The sequence below is a fragment of the Mytilus californianus genome, unplaced genomic scaffold (genome assembly GCF_021869535.1).
Source record: "Mytilus californianus isolate M0D057914Y unplaced genomic scaffold, xbMytCali1.0.p SCAF_3, whole genome shotgun sequence".
NCBI classification, from domain to species: Eukaryota; Metazoa; Mollusca; class Bivalvia; order Mytilida; family Mytilidae; genus Mytilus; species Mytilus californianus.
Window position 1 is genome coordinate 45,306,313 of NW_026262679.1, and position 18,801 is coordinate 45,325,113.

The 18,801-nt window shown below is 32.2% G+C and overlaps 1 protein-coding gene across 1 annotated transcript in view; it reads left to right on the plus strand.

Moving 5' to 3' along the window:
• Positions 1-18,801, plus strand: part of LOC127734669 (prominin-1-A-like) — a 42,852-nt gene that overhangs the window by 16,925 nt on the left and 7,126 nt on the right. The window contains exons 9-20 of the mRNA XM_052244664.1: positions 2,557-2,631; positions 3,258-3,321; positions 4,182-4,258; positions 5,619-5,692; positions 6,532-6,684; positions 9,868-9,991; positions 11,319-11,410; positions 12,267-12,351; positions 12,835-12,987; positions 13,940-14,026; positions 15,129-15,203; positions 18,591-18,647. Of these exons, the coding sequence (XP_052100624.1) occupies positions 2,557-2,631; positions 3,258-3,321; positions 4,182-4,258; positions 5,619-5,692; positions 6,532-6,684; positions 9,868-9,991; positions 11,319-11,410; positions 12,267-12,351; positions 12,835-12,987; positions 13,940-14,026; positions 15,129-15,203; positions 18,591-18,647 (1,116 nt within the window). The remainder of the gene's footprint in view (positions 1-2,556; positions 2,632-3,257; positions 3,322-4,181; positions 4,259-5,618; positions 5,693-6,531; positions 6,685-9,867; positions 9,992-11,318; positions 11,411-12,266; positions 12,352-12,834; positions 12,988-13,939; positions 14,027-15,128; positions 15,204-18,590; positions 18,648-18,801) is intronic.

Consider the following 18,801-nt stretch of genomic DNA (forward strand, 5'->3'; position numbering starts at 1 on the left):
ACTTTTAAAACTATCAGATAATCTTACTTACACCTCCTACACTTTGTCAAATCCACAGCAATCCTTTGCAACCGTTTCTCCGTAACGCCTGATCAAATTTTAACTGTCTCCAGAATCTTCACTGAAAACATAAATTAGTCAATTTGACCAATTTAATTGGTGATTTTGACTGTCATCTAGATGACAATGCACTTTAATCATTTTGACTATGCTCTTTGCCGTTTGACTAGATGGGTAGTCACATTTGACTGAGTAGGGTGGTAATTATGACTATGTTTGGAAGTCCACATGACCATATGTTATACTCGTTATGACGAATTGGATTGTTCAATTGACTATGCACATTTGTCAGTTTGACAATTGAATGCAGTCCATATGACTTATTGAAATAGTCGAAAGTGACCATGTTGTTTAGTCAACATGATTACTGTGAATAGTCACGACTGTTAGACTGTTATTTTGATTTGTGTTGTGTTTTTTTTTTTTGTTCCACCAATTTACTTTGTGTGTGTTTCTATCCGTTTTGTACTTTTATGTTTCATTCTTCTGTTATTCTACTTTTTGTTGTTTCTCTTCCATAGGATTGACAAATACATCTGGAATATAATATCATTAAAAATACCACAACAGCAAAACTAACATCGAAACCGTATAGGACCACAAAGTGCTCAATGTTCAAAACCTTCCTATATCTTCATGATTTTCATGTGTTACCATTACTCAGTGACATATATTAAAGTCTAAAAATCAAATAAAGAAAATATATTTATTATAAACTCATTGTTAATTGGAAGTGTTTATTTCAGATATTTTTTCGGTATCAACTGTGTCAGTGTAATAATCTCTATGGTCAAAAATCTCTCAGCTGTGTTCATACAAATAGCAATGTCTTCATTTGCTGAAAAATATAATTATATCATTTTAGAAGCTAAAATATAACAATAAACAAGTATATCAGTCATGTTAAAAGTTAAAAGAAAAAACAAATTTTAAAATCTTTGATCTAGTGATTTTGTCACTCATTTTATTTACCATTATTTTGTAATGTAAGTTCCGGGATCTTGACAGCCACCCATCTTATACGACAACATTGTAATGTAAGCACCAGGATCTTGACATCCACCCATCTTATACCACAACATTGTAATGTAAGCACCGGGATAATGACAGCCACCCATCTTATACGACAACATTGTGATATAAGCACCAGGATCTTGACAGCCACCCATCTTATAACACAACATTGTAATGTAAGCACCAGGATCTTAACAGCCACCCATCTTATAACACAACATTGTAATGTAAGCACCAGGATCTTGACAGCCACCCATCTTATACCACACCATTGCAATGTAAGCACCAGGATCTTGACAGCCACCCATCTTATAACACAACATTGTAATGTAAGCACCAGGATCTTGACAGCCACCCATGTTATATCACAGCATTGTAATGTAAGCACCAGGATCTTGACAGCTACCCTGAGGGTTTTTTTTTTAATTCATTGTTGTGAATATCGATTGCAGTGGTTTTTTTTTACAGTTTTTGATCAGGTGAAAAATAGATATCGCTAAATACTCTTTTCAATCGAAAATACGTTGTATGTGTATCAAAATTGATATCCCGTATACATATCTCCCTCTGTTTTGTATTGTCATTAATTTACGTCAACATGTGCCGATATATTACATTCATTACACTTCTTTTTCTCAAATTTAATTTTTGTAAGTTAGAATTAAAACAAATGTACATGATACTTACTTTAAACAATTGGTTTAATTGACAAAATAGCAGTTTCGTGCCTCCTGGTTTGTTTACATCTACACGATCTAGGGAACAAAGGGAACGCGAAAGTGTGCGCGTGAAAACCGATACTCTACACCACGTGGTTCTGTGACCACCTAACATAGTCAATTGACTATGCAGGTAGTCATAATGACTTGATGGGTAGTCATGTATGCTGTTGACTACCTTTCGGCTAATATTTGACTAACTGAATAGTCATAGTGACTAATTTAAATTTTCAGTGTTCACCACACACTTTTTACCTCCGAGTTATTTTTGAATTTTCCCTTAAAAAATCATGAACTTTGCAAGGAGCAGTGTATCATTTTGTGAGCTTTTTTTTCGGTCCTTATACATCCTTGACTTTCAAATATTCGGCTTTGAGCGTTCCTGATGAAGGTAAATCCAGAAAAGCGCTTCGGAAGCATCAAATTTATAACGAGTTTTTTTCATTTTTTGCTTGCATGTACTCTAATTTTAAAGAATCACTATATAATGTTGCATATTTTTGGGTAAAAAAAGGGTTCAAACTAAGCGAACTGTATTAGTGATCATTTTGATTTATTATTAACTGATGATGCCTGGCGTCGATGATTAATTTCATTCTATTGAGTAATCATTTGTAGTTGTTCATGGAAGTTTACAGGACAGATTAAATGGAAAAATAGATAGCTACATCAGAATACATGGATTGGCATTATGCAGTTTGTTTTACATTCCTTTGAAAAAATAATATTTATGTTGTTGTCGTTTTTTTTGGTTATCTTGTAGCTTCCAGATTTGTCGAATACTCAGAAGTCAATTAATGATGTGGCAAACGAAAATCTTACCGACTTAGCCAATTCGGTAAGTAAATAGTAATCTTAATATATTCTGATTATAAAAAGAACATTCCTTCCAAAAAGGTAAACCATTATCATTCTTAAAATGGGATTCTGACTGCTCAGTCTTGTTTTCTGTGTAGTGTTTTATGAACTTTTATTTTTTAATTCTATTTTACTTTTGAACATGTTGTTGTTTGTACAGTCTACCTTCGACTTAAAAGTCTGATTTCGCGCGGCATTTTCGTTGTAAACCACGACTAGAACAATTGTTTGGAGCTTTTCAATAGGATGGACACACTTCGTTAAAGTTCTAGACGTAGAGTTTAAAATAGCGAATTGAAGTAGAAGTTTAAACAAATGAAAGTGGAAAAATCGAAATTCATAAGTGATAAAACCATTGGTCGAAAATGCTTATATGACAAAAATATGTATTGAAATGTAGATTTTTTTTTTGTTTTGTTTTGTTATTGGGTTGCTGCTGCTGATATTTATAGCCCTCCGCTTTTAACACAATTTAACATTTGTATTCACATTAACAATGTAATAAATATAATTTATTTGCATCTGCAAAAGAAGTGATCATTTGAAGTTGCGATTCAAGTCACCTACAATTTCTTTAAATTATTTCTAAGTTACATTTATCCACAGGTGCAATCACAGTTTGATAATCTAGACAGTACAATTAATTCCTCAACTGTCTCTGCAAGAGATTGTAAGTGGTAGTTTATAGCATTGCAATAATACGTAACATCAAAAGATATGAAATGACTTAATACATTTTAGTTAATTTATGGATTCTCAAAATAAAACAAAAACATTTTACGAACATTTATTAATAATTGTTAATAATATAATACTCATCAAAGACACCATACTTACAATTTGGTGCGGCAAACGCGCATTTTTTCTATAAAATACTCATCAGTGCCGCTCAAATCAAGCGAGTTTGCATGCTAAATTGAAAACGAAGTTGAAGAGCATTAAAAATCGAAAATTCCGAAAAGTTAGGCCAAATACGGATGATACCGATTTGAGTGCACCCGACTCGTGTTTCTTGACCATGTATCTGCATACGTGTACGTTAAACGATTTTATGACCATATGCAATAAAATTTAAAGGATAACATGTATCACTAAAAATATTGGACAGAATTAACAACAAACGATACCAACAACCTACGCCCGACTTCGAAGAAAAGAGTGAACTTACCAACAAAGACAAACAACAACGAAAAACACATTGTCTTAATAGTCTGATTTGGTACAGGTACAAACTATGGTGGAGTTTATCCAATTTTACGAGCGCACAAAGCCCAAACTTTACCTAACAAGATCATATGTCGTAAACAATTATTTGTTACTTAAACTAAAAATGTCATTGATTCATTTATTAATTCATATACCTGTTTTTTTTAAGAAAGAAGTTTACACGTTTCCTATATTTATTTTTATACTTTATACTCTGCAAAGTGCTGGTAATTATCAGAAGACAAAATATGGATAGAAATCACCAATTAAACATTAAAAAAATATAAATAACTTTGAATTGTCAGTCTCATTAATCCGTTTCAGCTATTAAGAGTACTTTAGATAGCTTTAAATCTACGCTAAACACTATGGTCGATGATTTTGAGAATCAAATTCAGGGAGTAAGTATACAAGTATCGGTATATGCATCTGAATTTCAGAACTAGATATAAAATATCTAAAAGTAATTTTCATGAACAGATAATTTTGCTAAGTTCAAATTTTATATGAAAATAATGAAAAATAAAAAAGTTTCTGGTTGGATTTGTGTTGCTAAATCTTAGGATTCTTTAAAAACTAAACTTCCGATTTTCTTCTTCTTACTGACATATGGACAATATTAAAATAAATTAAAGCAATACAAAGATAAAATGTAAGGTCCGTCTTTGTGGAATGGAATGCACAATTTGATGAATCAAGATTTAAAGTTCTAAAAGGTTGTTGAACAGTCTGCTTGAGTTATTCATTTTTTTAGGGAACATGATCGTTCATTTTTTTCTCGAAATTATCGGTAAAAAGATCATTTGTATAAAGCTTATTAAGTTATTTGTAATAAAAAAAAAAATGAAAAACTGCCTTGGCAGCATATAGATCAATACAATAAATTCCTAGACTCATAGAAACACATACAACCAATTTTATTTGCTAATTGAAAATTAAGCTGAATAAAATAATTTAAGACAGCAGAGAAGATACTTCTGTTTTAATTGTTTATTACTAAGACTTAAATAAAGCGTGAGCTATTTATACTGTAAATTTATGATGTCTCTAGTCTGGTCAAAGGGTCAGAGTGTCCTACTTAATCAAACGATAAATTGTTGAAATTAGATAACATGTTTTCACGTGCAGAGAAATTTCACTAATGACCAGTGCATGATTGGATTACTAAACCTTTCTTATTGGTCAATGATCTTGCGGGGTCAGCACGAGTTCACGTGTAAGTGCGTTGTGGTCACTTCCTTTTATCATCAGCATTTGATGTGTTAACTTGTGATTCTTATCAAACAATTTGTTAAAAATTCCCACCCACATACCTCCCTTAGTGTTATCTTTTGAAGTAGATATGTATATATGTTTATTTGTGGGGCAGATTTTTCTCCCCACCTTTGCTATTCTTTGTCATTTATTCAATTGATATTTTATTAGTTGATGTAATTTCGTATTAATTATGTATTATTATTTCATATTAAATATGAACTTTAATGTCAAATGTTTTATTTGCAAAATGAATTTTTTGCATTTTATGATTTTGAATAAATGACCTTTTTTTTCGTCAGTTTAGTTTTTATATCATATAGCAAATCAAGCTCAAACTCTGGCCTGTGTATACATAGTATGTTTATGGTATCTAGGTGTCTGTCTTAAAAGAATAATTGCTACTCGTAGGGTTACACGTGATGAAAAACATCAATGTTGGGCATACTGAATGAGATGCATAGGATGCAGGACATAGGCAACCTAAATTTTTGTTTTAAATTTTAGGCAGTTGACACATCGAATTTGAAATCAGATGTAACTAATATATTAACACTGGCTAAAAACTATGACAAGTACAGGTAAGAATTTTTTTAATGCAATAATGGGAGAAATGGTATGAACACATTTTGTCTGCAGTATCATTCGGTTGTTTGTGATATAACTTTTGTAATCGTATGGTGAGTTATGTATGCAGAGCTGCAGATGCTTACCATGTCTTCGCATTTGATCTAATTCCGTCTGGATCCATGCGGCTGCTTTTGTTGTCATCCCTGATAATCGATAATACCGATAATCAAATCTTGAAAATCCATTTAAAATATCCAAAACAATGTGGAAAAACCGGTAATTGAGGGAATGGCAAGAATTCCGAAAGGAGCTAAAGTGGGTACGCCGACATCGTAAATGAAAACAACAATTTATAAATTTCATGCGTACGAAACGCTTTTCAAGATTTACCTTTATAACGAACGCTCTAACCTATTCATTCGAAAGCCAAGGATGTATAAATACGAAGAAACGTTATGAGCTATAAAACAAAAAATGACATAAAAAGAATATCCAAATTCGTCTACGATCAACTTTGCCTCAGGAAGTTGGAACCTTAGTTTCTGAATATCGAGCACTGATTACACTGACTACTGAGCTGTCCGGGGCTTAAAGTCTTTGGCCTCCAGCAGTGGTATTGACGTAAATGTCTCCTGCTTTATGCATTCATCACTCGCATGTGAATCAAGATTGAGTCAAAATGTCATGATCGGGAATAAAACAGTTCAGACGACTATTATTATATTAAAAAATAAAGCGCACACGATTCGCCTGGTATTGGTTTCAATAAAACTTTACCTTGAATATTGTATCAAAAGAATAAAAAAAGAAGATAATGTTACAATTTCTGCTTTTATTTTTTACCTTACAGACAATTATTCAGCTACCCTCTACTCTCTATATACGCTCTGATACCGGTGTTAACCATTTGTGGGTTACTTATTGGTTATTTCTGTCGAACGCCAGGCGTTAAACCAACAGAGAGGCCGTTTTGTTCTTGCTGTGGGGGAAATCTTATAATGGCGTAAGTTGAAAAGTTATTCTTAGTTTGAATGTCCCTTTGGTATCCTTCGCCTCTCTTTTGAAAATTAAGATGTGTTAGTCGTGGTTCATAGTTATATTAGGTTTACAGTGTTGAAATACTTATAGGGGTATAAGCTACGATATAGAAAAAAAAATCAAAATATGATAAATGTTGTTTCAATCATTTTTTAAAGTGGAATATTGAAATAATATTTCGCTCATTATCAGTCAGTTTGGTTCAATTTTGTCAAAATAAGCTGAAAAAAAACCCATCTCGGATGTATCATTGGCTTGCAAGTCAATAACTGAGCCTTATCTGAATCCGTATTCTTGCGACCTTTGATTTAACCTTTGCGGGTTTGCGCATGAACTTACTTATACCATGTCCTGTCATTGAAACGAATGTCAGGTGAACAATGAAACTAGGGAAGACAGCAGCAGGAAGACCAATTTCGTTGATTGATTCGACCCACCAAAAACAGTCTTATACATTAACAGATTATGAGTAAATGATTAACATTTGATTGATTAGTTTTATCTATAAAATGACATTAAAATGAATCTAAAAAATCGACCTTACACGGTTGTACGTGCTTACTTGTATGTATATCTTTTATGTTTACCTGTCTGGTTATATTTATAAATAACTTCAGTTTGTACACTAAAGAGATTTATCCTGTTGACCTTACTATACATAAAGCTAATACTAACAATCAACACTGCCCTTTCCTGAATCCTGATATCTATATCTTTAACGGGAAGCTTATTATAAAAAGTTACCAAAAAAAGTTGATTTTTCATTTCCCATTGTTATGATCAATTTTGAGATGGTGACGTTCACTTGGCACCATATCCCAACTTGTTCGATTCGCTAGTGTATGTAACAAAGTATTTGATTTTAACGAAAGAAATCTCTGTAATACTTGTCAAAACTTTTACTAAATTTTATGGTCGGTACAAGGACATCATTCGTAAATTTAAATCAACGTGCAGACATCTTATACGTTCAGGTATTTCACATTCAGTCTTTTATTGTAATATTCTATACAAAGCACAAACATGTCGTCATTTACCTCAAAATCGTACCAAACCTTTAAACAGACTTAGTCCGAAGGAATAAAGTTACACAACTGTTGTCAAGTCATTAAAGATGGCATTTTTTGGAATTAATATTGATTCACTCATAGGGTCTTTGCATCGGAAATAAACACTTTATTTTGAGATCAGTTATTGGCATGATCCGGGTTATGTTTCACTCGTATACTTTATGATTGCATGATGCTAAACCCCTAACGGGAGGGATTGTGCTTGATTTTCATATGATGAAGTTAAATTGAGGTCTGAAGCTGGTATGTCAGTTACTGCTAAGAGTCCTTTGTTAATTTATGTTGATCCTTGTCATTTTGCTTAGTTTCTTCTGTTACCTATTCTAACATCGGACTTGAACTTCTTTTAAACCGAGTTTTACTGTGCGTATTGCTGTGTGTGTGTTTATTCCACATTTAATTTAGCTAGATGTATAGAGAGAGGGTTAAGTTCTCTCAAAATATGGTTAACCCCCACCCCAACCCCCCCCCCCCCCCCCCCCCCCCCCGCCCCCCGCATTTATACACCTGTCCCAAGTCAGGAACCTCTAGCCTTTGTTAGTCTTGTTTGTTTTTTAAATTTTGGTTCATTTATATGTTTCGGAGTTTAGTGTGACGTCCATATCGCTAAACTAGTATACACTATTGTTTAGGGGCCAGCTGAACCACGCCTCCGGGCTCGGGATTTCCTCGCTGCGTTGAAGACCCATTGGTGGCTTTTGACTGTTTTCTGCTCTTTGGTCGGGTTGTTGTCACTTTAGCACATTACCCGTTTCCATTCTTAATTCTATGATTATAACAGGATCACATCATCGACACATGTCCATCGACATATTTCATGGGTCATTTCTATAGTTAACTAGATGGCGTGCATTCAGGAATACACACGAAAAGTTGACACTTAAATATAAAAATAAGGGGATGTGGTATGATTGTCAATGAGACAACTATCCACCAAAGTTCAAATGAAGTGGATGTAAGCATTTATAGGAAACCGTACAGCCTTCAACAATGAGAAAACCCATACCCTATGGTCGCCTTTAAAAGGCCCTGACATGAAAAATATGAAACAATTCAATTGAGAACACTAACGGCCTAATTTATAACAAAACAATTTACGAAAAACAAATATGACAGACATGAACTAACAAAAACCACTGAACTACAGGTTCCTAACTTGGGACAGGCACATACAGAATGTGGCGGGGTTAAACATGTTTGTGAGAGCTCAACCCTCCCACTAACCTAAAAGCTACTCCAGTCATTACCTGTGGTTTCTATGGAGCTTTTGTAACTAAAATACCTTTACTATATATCAAATCAAATTTAAGAGTTTGAATAATTTCGGTGGGCATGCCCGATAAAGGTTATTAAAAAACCGTATCGTGGGATGTCACTATGCTTTGCTTTTACCACCACTAGGACAGTATCGCTGCTGCTTGAATATTAGTCACCGATGTTACCATTCAACCATTAGCCAGTACTGATGTAAATGAAATTTTTTTGAACTAAATCGGGTTTCGTTTCTTAGTTGTTATGCTTTTTATATTTCTGGCCATTCACACTTTTTGTTATTCGCGAAACAAGTGCCTTGCGCACGGAAATTTGTATCATATATCTTTCTTTTAACAAAAACACTTTTTAAGAAAGAAAGACAGAAAATATAATATCCTCCATGTGTGCGAAATGTTGACTGCAGAAATCGATATTGGAATTATTCAAGGCAACTTGATACCGAGAACGAAGTGATGTAAAGTTATCATGGTTATAACTGGAAAACCATTTCTAACTCGATACCTAATTCAGTTTTCACTTATTTGTACTTATATACAATAGATTACATTATATGGACCATAGTTTCAATATATAAAAATAAGAAGATGTGGTATAACTGCCAATGATAGAACTATCTACAAGAGATAAAAATGACGTGGATATGTTCATTTCTTTAAAATACTCTTGAGAATCTGCCTCACTGCCGTTTACCCCAAATCTCATTTTATATATTAACAATCTAATCGTCTTTTTGTCCGTACAGAAAAAAATAGGTTCTTTTACTTTTTTCTGCGATATGATAATCAGCAATTATCTTCGTTTAGCGCAATAGGAATCATGTTTATGATTGGATCTTTATTGATGCTGTTAACAAGCTTGACGTTTATAACTGGTGGACCTATGGAGAAGATGTGCCAGTCATTCGAGGATTTGACTGTATTTCGAGATGTACGTATTTTTTTTAGTTGGCAGTGTTTGGTTTTTAAGAGAGAAGAAAATATCCTCTTATTGTAATCAACATAAGATGAGTAATTCAAAATAAAACTATAAATTATTATAGTTGAGTTCTTTATACCGTTGTTAATTTGTTGATTTTTATCAGTTATTTCCAAGCAGATTTGCTGCAACCAAAATATAAAATAATAAGACATTTAAAAGAGATAGCCCAAACAATCCAAGTATCTAGCTAAGGAAGAAATGCACACTTTATATGTAGAGTTGAAGTCATCTTTTCGAAGGTTTTCCAAATCGATCATGATTTGGTTGACCGTTGTGAAATAACTGTGTCACAGATGACCATTGGTAGCCACAATCCGTTCCTGATTTCCTCGAATGTGACTTCACCGAATATGTTCCTTCGATGGTCCTTTTGGTATAGTCTGCCACTTTTTTTTTTGAGGGGATAAAGTTAAACAGTTTGTATGAAATAAGAGGGTAATCCGTGCAAATATCATTTTTGAAATAGGTTATAGGAGCTGAACATCAGATCTCTACGACTGTTAACTCTTAGATTGACGTCTGCGAGTACCTTTATGCAATACAGTTACGGGAGGATTCGCCTAGTATTTCTACATCTCTTACTACTTCTTTAGGTTAAAAAAACATATATTTTAGAATAGCTGTATGTTTCTTGGATTTTAAAGTACAATTATGTTTGGCTATTTATCTTTCTATGAACATTCAAATTGTGAGTTTTGTCATGTAATATCCATTTGTAAGATATTTATAATATGTCAATTTATTTGTATATCACAAACAAAATACTAACATCTGCATATATATGTGTTATTTACTAATGTTAACGAGGCACAGGTTTTCATTGTTTATTTTAAATTACGAAGTGAACATATTTCAATAGAACAAAAGAATGAAATAATAAATAAAATCAGAAACGGGCGATGCAAGCATAGCAAAAGATGCAAAATCCAAATATAATTTATTTACATAAAAAATATTCGAAACTGATATTTCATATCTTGTTGCATTAAATTCTAGAAATATGATTTAAAGGACAAGAAAGCAGGTTAAATAAATTATGACCATGTAATTATAAAACTCAAAATGAAAGAAAGTGGCCACAACAATATATGAATAACAGTCAAAATCAAACAAATGGATATCATGATTAATAAATGCACCTACAAACGGCAATGATAAACATGCGGTTGGTAAACCTCAACTTTATCACCGTCAATTTTTACATATGTAATATATCAGAGTACAGTTTAAACTCCCAACCACAGATCATACATGCTATTGTTTATTTATATTACAGTTTGTGGATGACAATGGGATTCCTGATTTTCACTTTGGTGATGTTCTTCTAAACGACCCCAACACAACAATTAGCATATATAACCTTATGGTGTAGGTTTTTAGAGGTTATTTTAACAATAAAAATTAAGACATTTTAAGATGACAAGTTTGTAATCTATAATATCTGCTAGTTCAGTGATTTGCAAAGTTTAGGCAACAGTAGTATACCGTTGTACAAATCTCATAATTCGATTTAAAAGACAAACCAAGGTAACAAACAAAAACTAAGGAAATTGCATGAACTCAAACAGGAGCGAGACCAGGTGCTTACACAGCGTCAGCGTCTTCTGCTATGCATGCATTAACCGCCATGCGAAACCACACTATAAGTAAAAATTTTACAATTGGGAGTAGGATATAATCAGTACAATTACAGATTAGACGACTACTGTGGTATCATAAGATCCAAGACTGCGAAAACATGTCGCTCAGATATATCGCATCTGTCAACTAATTTTTTATTCTGACCGTAAAACTTAATTAGTGTCGATTTCAGTCGATCTTCCTCGTAACTCTGTTGGAGCAGTTATTCTGTAAGGTGCACACTCCTTCTTATAAGGTTCGTATGATGTGAACATGCACGTCTAGTTCATATTTATTACATGAAGAGCCGTTTTTAAAATGATTTGAATTGGTTGACACGCATTATTGTTAATTAGTTCACTTTTAACGGAAATATTTAAGCCGATATGATCATATCATCGTGAGAAAAAAACTCAGCAAGTAACTGAGAATCCTTATTTGTCTTATTTTACAGAGTTTATACTATTCGGGGTCCATATAGATTTGGGTCCTACTACTGCTATTTGTTGAGATAAATAATGTCACAATCATGTTAAAGTTCTATTGATATATTTCGTCATATAATTGCCATTCTTCATGAATAAATCTTTGTCTGAATTAATAGAGGATGCAGGACAAACCAGGCAGTCTTTACTTTACTTCATCTTGATAAGCTGATAAAAGTTGACGAATATCTGAATTATACACAGGTAAAGATGTGGTATTTCCTTTTATTTTATCAATGTCAATTAAAGCAACACAAAGATCAAAAATTGAAATGATTCAAGAGTAACAATTACATGGTACGCTATAAGTTGAATGGAAAGTACAATTTCCCTAATCAATCTAATATGTATGTGATGAAGCTAGTCGCACTTTATTACAAAAAAGTGTTATTAAGATATATGAATGTGTGGGAGGATTCCAACGAGACTACTATCAACCAAGAGACTAAAGGATAAGGAAGAAAGCAACTGCAGGCATTCAGTAATGAGCAACATTCGTACATTTAAGTAATCTATACAAGGCTTAGGATAACAAAATGTTAAATAATGAAACAGGAAAACAAACGAGCATATGTATACTAATGACATAACAGTAAACGAAAAAGAATTAAGACACACAAATAAGTTTGCAATATTTTGCTAATTATTTATATTTTTATCTAATATAAGCTATTCTATATTTTACAGTATCTTGGCAACATTGAATCAGAAATAGCTTCTATAAGTAGTTCTATTGATATTAGTAATTATGAAATTTTATCAAAAGACTTGGAAGACGCTCTCAACTCCTTTGCTACTTCCGGTCTTGATGGTATTAATTTTACACAGATAAATGACACGGTAAAACTACCTTATATGTCATTTAATATATGTGATTAAGGTGTTTTATTTTGTTTATGCATGTAAGTTATTAAAAAAACCTCCGAGGTAATTTAATTTATAATTTTAAAGCAAACTGCATTTATAACTTTATCCAAATACTAAGTAAGAGAGGCGAAATATACCGAAGGGACATTTAAACTCATAAGTCGAAAATAAACTGACAACGCCATAGCTAGAAAAGAACCTTCCGACAAACAACCGTAAACAAAACAAAACATAGAAAATTAAAGACTGAGTAACACAAACCCCACCAAAAACTGGGGGTGATATCAGGTGCTCCAGAAGGGTAATCAGATCCTATCCGCATTTGGCAGCGGTCGTATCGCTCTTGTAAGTAAAAACCCGATGATAAGTCTAATTCAGTAGGTCACATTTGGGGAAAAGAGGACGTGATTGTAGTTATGACAATTGGAACATATCCGTCGTCATCTGTGAAACAGATATGCCATAATGATCAACCAATTCGTGATTGCGTCCGTAAAATTTACAAAGAGATGATTTCAACTTCTCCACTTAGAACTCGTGGTTTAATAGCTTCCTTGTGAGCAGCAACCCTCTATCAAGGAATTCAACCCTGGAATATCGTTTCAACTGGGAGATATATATACTCCGTATGCAGGCGCTGGTGGAATGTTGCTACATAGAAATGGAAAGTTCACAATTGGGAAGCTGAAATCATTTCTTTTTGTCATAAAGTTTTGTTTTCAACCGACCCTCATTGTCAATTTCTAGATGTAAGTCTGGAAAAAAATCTGTGTTTGTGCTCTTTCTACCTTTTTTCATATATTATTGTTTATACTGCTTTAATTTTAATTACTAGTGTTAAATCATTTTGCAAATAAACTATTTATTCAAATATTCGTTAGTGATAAAATTATTTATTATAATAAAATTTATCCTATTTTTTCAGTTAAACCAGACTATTACGACATTCAATATGACCTCAGTTATTTCCACGCTAACAACAATAGAGAGTCAGTGTATTGATCCTACAAAGGTAGACCGGTTACAAATTGTTAGAGATGAAACTGTAATTAAAAGGGGTCATATATTTTGTGCGATCTAGAGAGGAATTTGTTGTACATACATATATATAGTTGAAAACAATATGTGTTGACGTATATATTTCTTTTTCGGTAAGGCTGCTTTCTAGTTTATAGATTCATTAACCTAGTCCGACCGTGGTAACACACGTAAACAAAAACACTGAAGTCTTGGCAATACGAGCTAAATTAAATTGGAAGTTGGCGGATGCTTTTGAAGAGCAAGTGTATCATGCTAGGAATCTAAGGAGTCAAGGTGGATCATCACTATATATTTCCTGTGATAGAATTTTCTTATATTTTGCCAAAATGTAAATTTTACCTTGCTTTTTCAGATATAATAAAACGTATGGGTCATAGTGATATTTTTCAAGCTACAAGTCGTACAAAATTGTCCCATTTAGCATAGATTATTAATGAAAAAAACACTTTTTTGTTAACAAACAGAAATCTACGTGATAGAATTTTGAAATTAAATATAAAAAAGATACGTGTTTTAATATGCTTTAAGAAAATAAGAACTAAAATGGTACAAGTAAAAAATGAAAGTTACATTAGTATTCCTTTATAAATGTTTTACTAGAAGAGTTATCTCCCCTTATATGACTAAGTTAAACAAATAAATCGAACAAAACCATATATATGGTATTTGTGAAAACAGTCTGAATAATGCAATAAATCACTTATTTGTCTTTAAAAAAAACAGTCTTACATATTATTTGCTCATCTGTCTCAAAAGTTGCAGATTGAAACAAAGAACTGGACCGACTGTGTAATGCTATTTTTTCAATCCAAGATGGCGGTAAACAGTTAATCTATCTTAAACGTAATATAGAAACAAAAGTATACCTGATTTGAAATAATATAAAAATAAGAAGATGTGGTATGATTGCAAATGAGACAACTCTCAACCAGAGAATGTTTAGCTCCAAATTGCTGACGTCGATCGAAAGGAAGTATCTTAATCGTTTATTTTCATTTTGCGTATTAAATATCTTTAAGAAGCTTATAAATGTTGAATGAAAACAGTCACCGAAATTCAATTTTAAATTGCAGGCGAAATGGACGACACATATTGCCGATGCGGAAACACTGAGAAATGTGACCATACCAGCTGTTACGACAGCACAGGTATACTATTTACTAAGTAATTTTAAACTATTATATATATATATATATATTATGCTTTAGTTATGATTAAAACTAAAGGCTCTAAAGAGCCTGAGTCGCTCACCTAGGTCTATGTGCATCTTCAAAAATGGACCATCTCTAACATTGTGGACTAGAATAGAATTCAGGACAAAAATTTCTTTTTTTGTTGATTTTGGTTGGTTGTCATTTTTCTGTTTACAGTTTCTCTCCATCTTTTTTAGTGTTTGTCCAAAACATAGAAAAAGGTAAACAAAAAACGGCATTTGAGAGCAATCACTCCTATCAAGAATCTACTAACGTTTTAGGCAAAGTTTGACTAAGCTATAGATCTTGCCTTGTAGATATTTTTTTTATATAAAAAGTGTCTATCTATCTTTTATAGTTTTTAAGAAAATAGACAAAAATGACAAAAATTGGTAATAATTGTCATTTAAGATTAAGAACTCCAATGAGGAGTCGACTGACGATTTCGTCCATGCTTACTTATTTGTAGATCTTTTCTTGTTAATCGTTTTGGCTATTTAATGTGTCCGTCTATCTATTATAGTTTTCAAGATAATAAAAAATACTAAAAATGGGTAAAATCTTCATTAAAGAGCAATAACTCCAATAAAGAGTCGACTGACGATTTTGACCATTTGAATTTTATGTAGATGTTGTTTTGCTGGCCATTTCTGCTTTTTTTTTCAGTTTTTATCTAACTATTAAATGTTTTTTTTTAGATAATAGGCAAAGTATTGTAGATTTTCTTTTGCTGTTTAAAGTGTTTATTTATCTACTATAATTTTCAAGATAATAGGCAAAAACACTAAAAATGGTAAAAAATCGTGATTAAAAAAGTATTACAAATATACCGAACTCCAAGGTAAATTCATTGACGGAAGTCCATAAAAACTGACAAAAGCAATCGTTATCAATAAACGGAACGAGTGAAAAACAACTGTCATATTTCTGACTTGGTACAGGCATTTTCCGAAGGTGGTATAGAAGGTATGAAAATTGATAGAATTTGTTCATACTTTGCCAAAATGTAGTATTCAAGCTACAGATTTTTTGTATAGGTTATACAGGAAAAAACATAATTATGTGAATAGAGGGCAAACTAGATGACAGAGTTGTGAAATAAAATACGAGAAGAAAGCTCTTAGAACTTGCTTTTAGAATATCAAAAGAAAAAATAGGGTCTCCGTAGTCTACGTTTGTTTCCTGCTATAACAAAAAATAGAAAAATATTATGTAGATGTTAGGAATTTATATTGTTTCAGAGTTACCTACCCTTAATACAATAATGCAAATGAAAATCAAGCAAAAATTAATCTACGTTTATAAAATTACTAGTTATTTGAAGTTGAAATCTTTTAAATTTGTTCATCTAAATGAAAATGGACATTTGTTTATTGTATTTCTGCTTCAAATATGGTGCTATTTTACAATACAATATGGCGAAAGACACCCATACTACTTTAGAGAGCAATAATTCCAATAAGGAGTGGTCTAACAATTTCAACCATGTTGACTTATTTGTAGATCTCGTCTTGCTGATCGTTGATGCTAATTTAAGTTTTCATCTATCTAATTTTTTTTACCGACCGTGCGAGACCCTCATGGATAGTCAAGGTCGTTAAACATCCTCTAGAAGTATCTATCTATGATTGTTTTAAAGATATATTGACTTATTTGTAGATCTTGTCTAACTGATAATTTTTGCAATTTAAAGTTTCTCCCTTTCTATCATAGTTCTTAGGATAATAGACAAAATTGAAATAAACTGTTCACACAGAGATACATCTCGCCTTTTTGTTATTTTGATAGTAAAATGCAAATGTTGAAATAAAAAAATAGCAATATTTTAACATGTAAGTTATGCAAAATATTCAAAGTCAATGAACCATGACAGAAGGTATAGGGCCAAACAATCTTCATGGAAATAAGATGTACAAATGCTAATACATATGCATACCAAAAATCATTGACCTACCACCAGTGGTTCTCCATAAACTGACCTTATCACAAACTAACACATGTAAACTCCGCAAAAGTTTCAAAGTTAAAAGACCATGACTGAGGTGGCGGGGCCAAAAATCTCCATGGAAATGAGATGTGCCAATGCTAATACATTTGCATACCAAATATCATTGACCTACCATTAGTGGTTCCCATAAACTGACCTAATCACAAATTAATACATGTATTCTAAACAAAAATTTCGAAGTCAATAGACCTTGACTGAGGGGGCGTGGCCAAATAATTCCCAATATGGACAATATGTAGATCTCATCATTTTGAACATTTTTGCCCTAGACAGATTTTCTCTACTCTTAGCATTTTTTTTATAATAATAGAGAAAACTATCATTTTATATTTTGTATATATTTTTGGCGTGGCTAGGTATTCATACATCCCGCCATTGTGTTATTGTGCTATGATCATTTTTGTATTCTTGTCTTTCATTTTTTGCGGATGTACTTTGTGTATATGCCATTTCGTTTTTCTTTGTTGAAATAGTTATTTGTTTTTATAGTGATTAAGATTATAACACAATGTTGACTGCTGTAACCCAATTTTTGACATTTTTACCTATTATATCCGTTTATTTTGCTCACACATTGTTGTCAATATAATGGAATTCTATATGACTGTCATAAAAGTGAGAGGTTTAGCTAGCTATAAAACCAGGTTTAATCCACCATTTTCTACATAAGAAAATGCCTGTACCAAGTCAGGAATATGACAGTTGTTTTCTATTCGTTTGATGTGTTTGAGGTTTTGATTTTGTCATTTAATAAGGGACTTTCCGTTTTGAATTTTCCTTGGAGTTTGGTATATTTTTTATTTTACTTTTTACCTCTATGTTCTACTTTTAGTCATGTCGACCATATTGGTTGTCAAGCGGGGTCATCGGACATATTTATTAAACTACACACCCCAATAATGATTGTGTCAAAGTTTGATTAACTTAGGTAAAATTTGGCCCAGTAGTTTAAGAGAAGATATTTGTAAGAGTAAACTTGGTCTTCCCTTTCTTTTTTTGAGGAGCACAACTATATTTATATATTTAAACGCAGGATCTGTGGATCCAAAGCAACCTTAAAAACGATAACCCAAAACCATCTGAGTTAAACTTTACTTTTGCTACTGAAATTTTTAAAAACGTCACAAAATATTTTGACTGAGAATTCACGATTCATAGAAAAGTACATAAATCATATTTTAATTATGCACATGTATAATTTATAAAGAATAGAACCCAAAAGGCACTAAACTCTAAGGATATAAAATAAATAAAAAATGACCACAAAAATTTTGTATACGACAACAGTTCTTATATTCTACAACTTTGTTTTATTCATTTTTGTTCTAATTCAGAGTAATCTTCAAGCATCCATATCTGTTTTAGAAGGTTTAGTTAATACCGGAATAACAGTAAGTTTAATTCTATTATTTTCATTTCGTATTGAAGATGTTTAACCAATTTTGTGTAAATCTAGCTAGGGTATAGAAATGGACATGAAATAAGTAGACAATTGTGTATCGAAAATAAAATTAAAAACAAAGAAGTAGAAAATAACAATATACA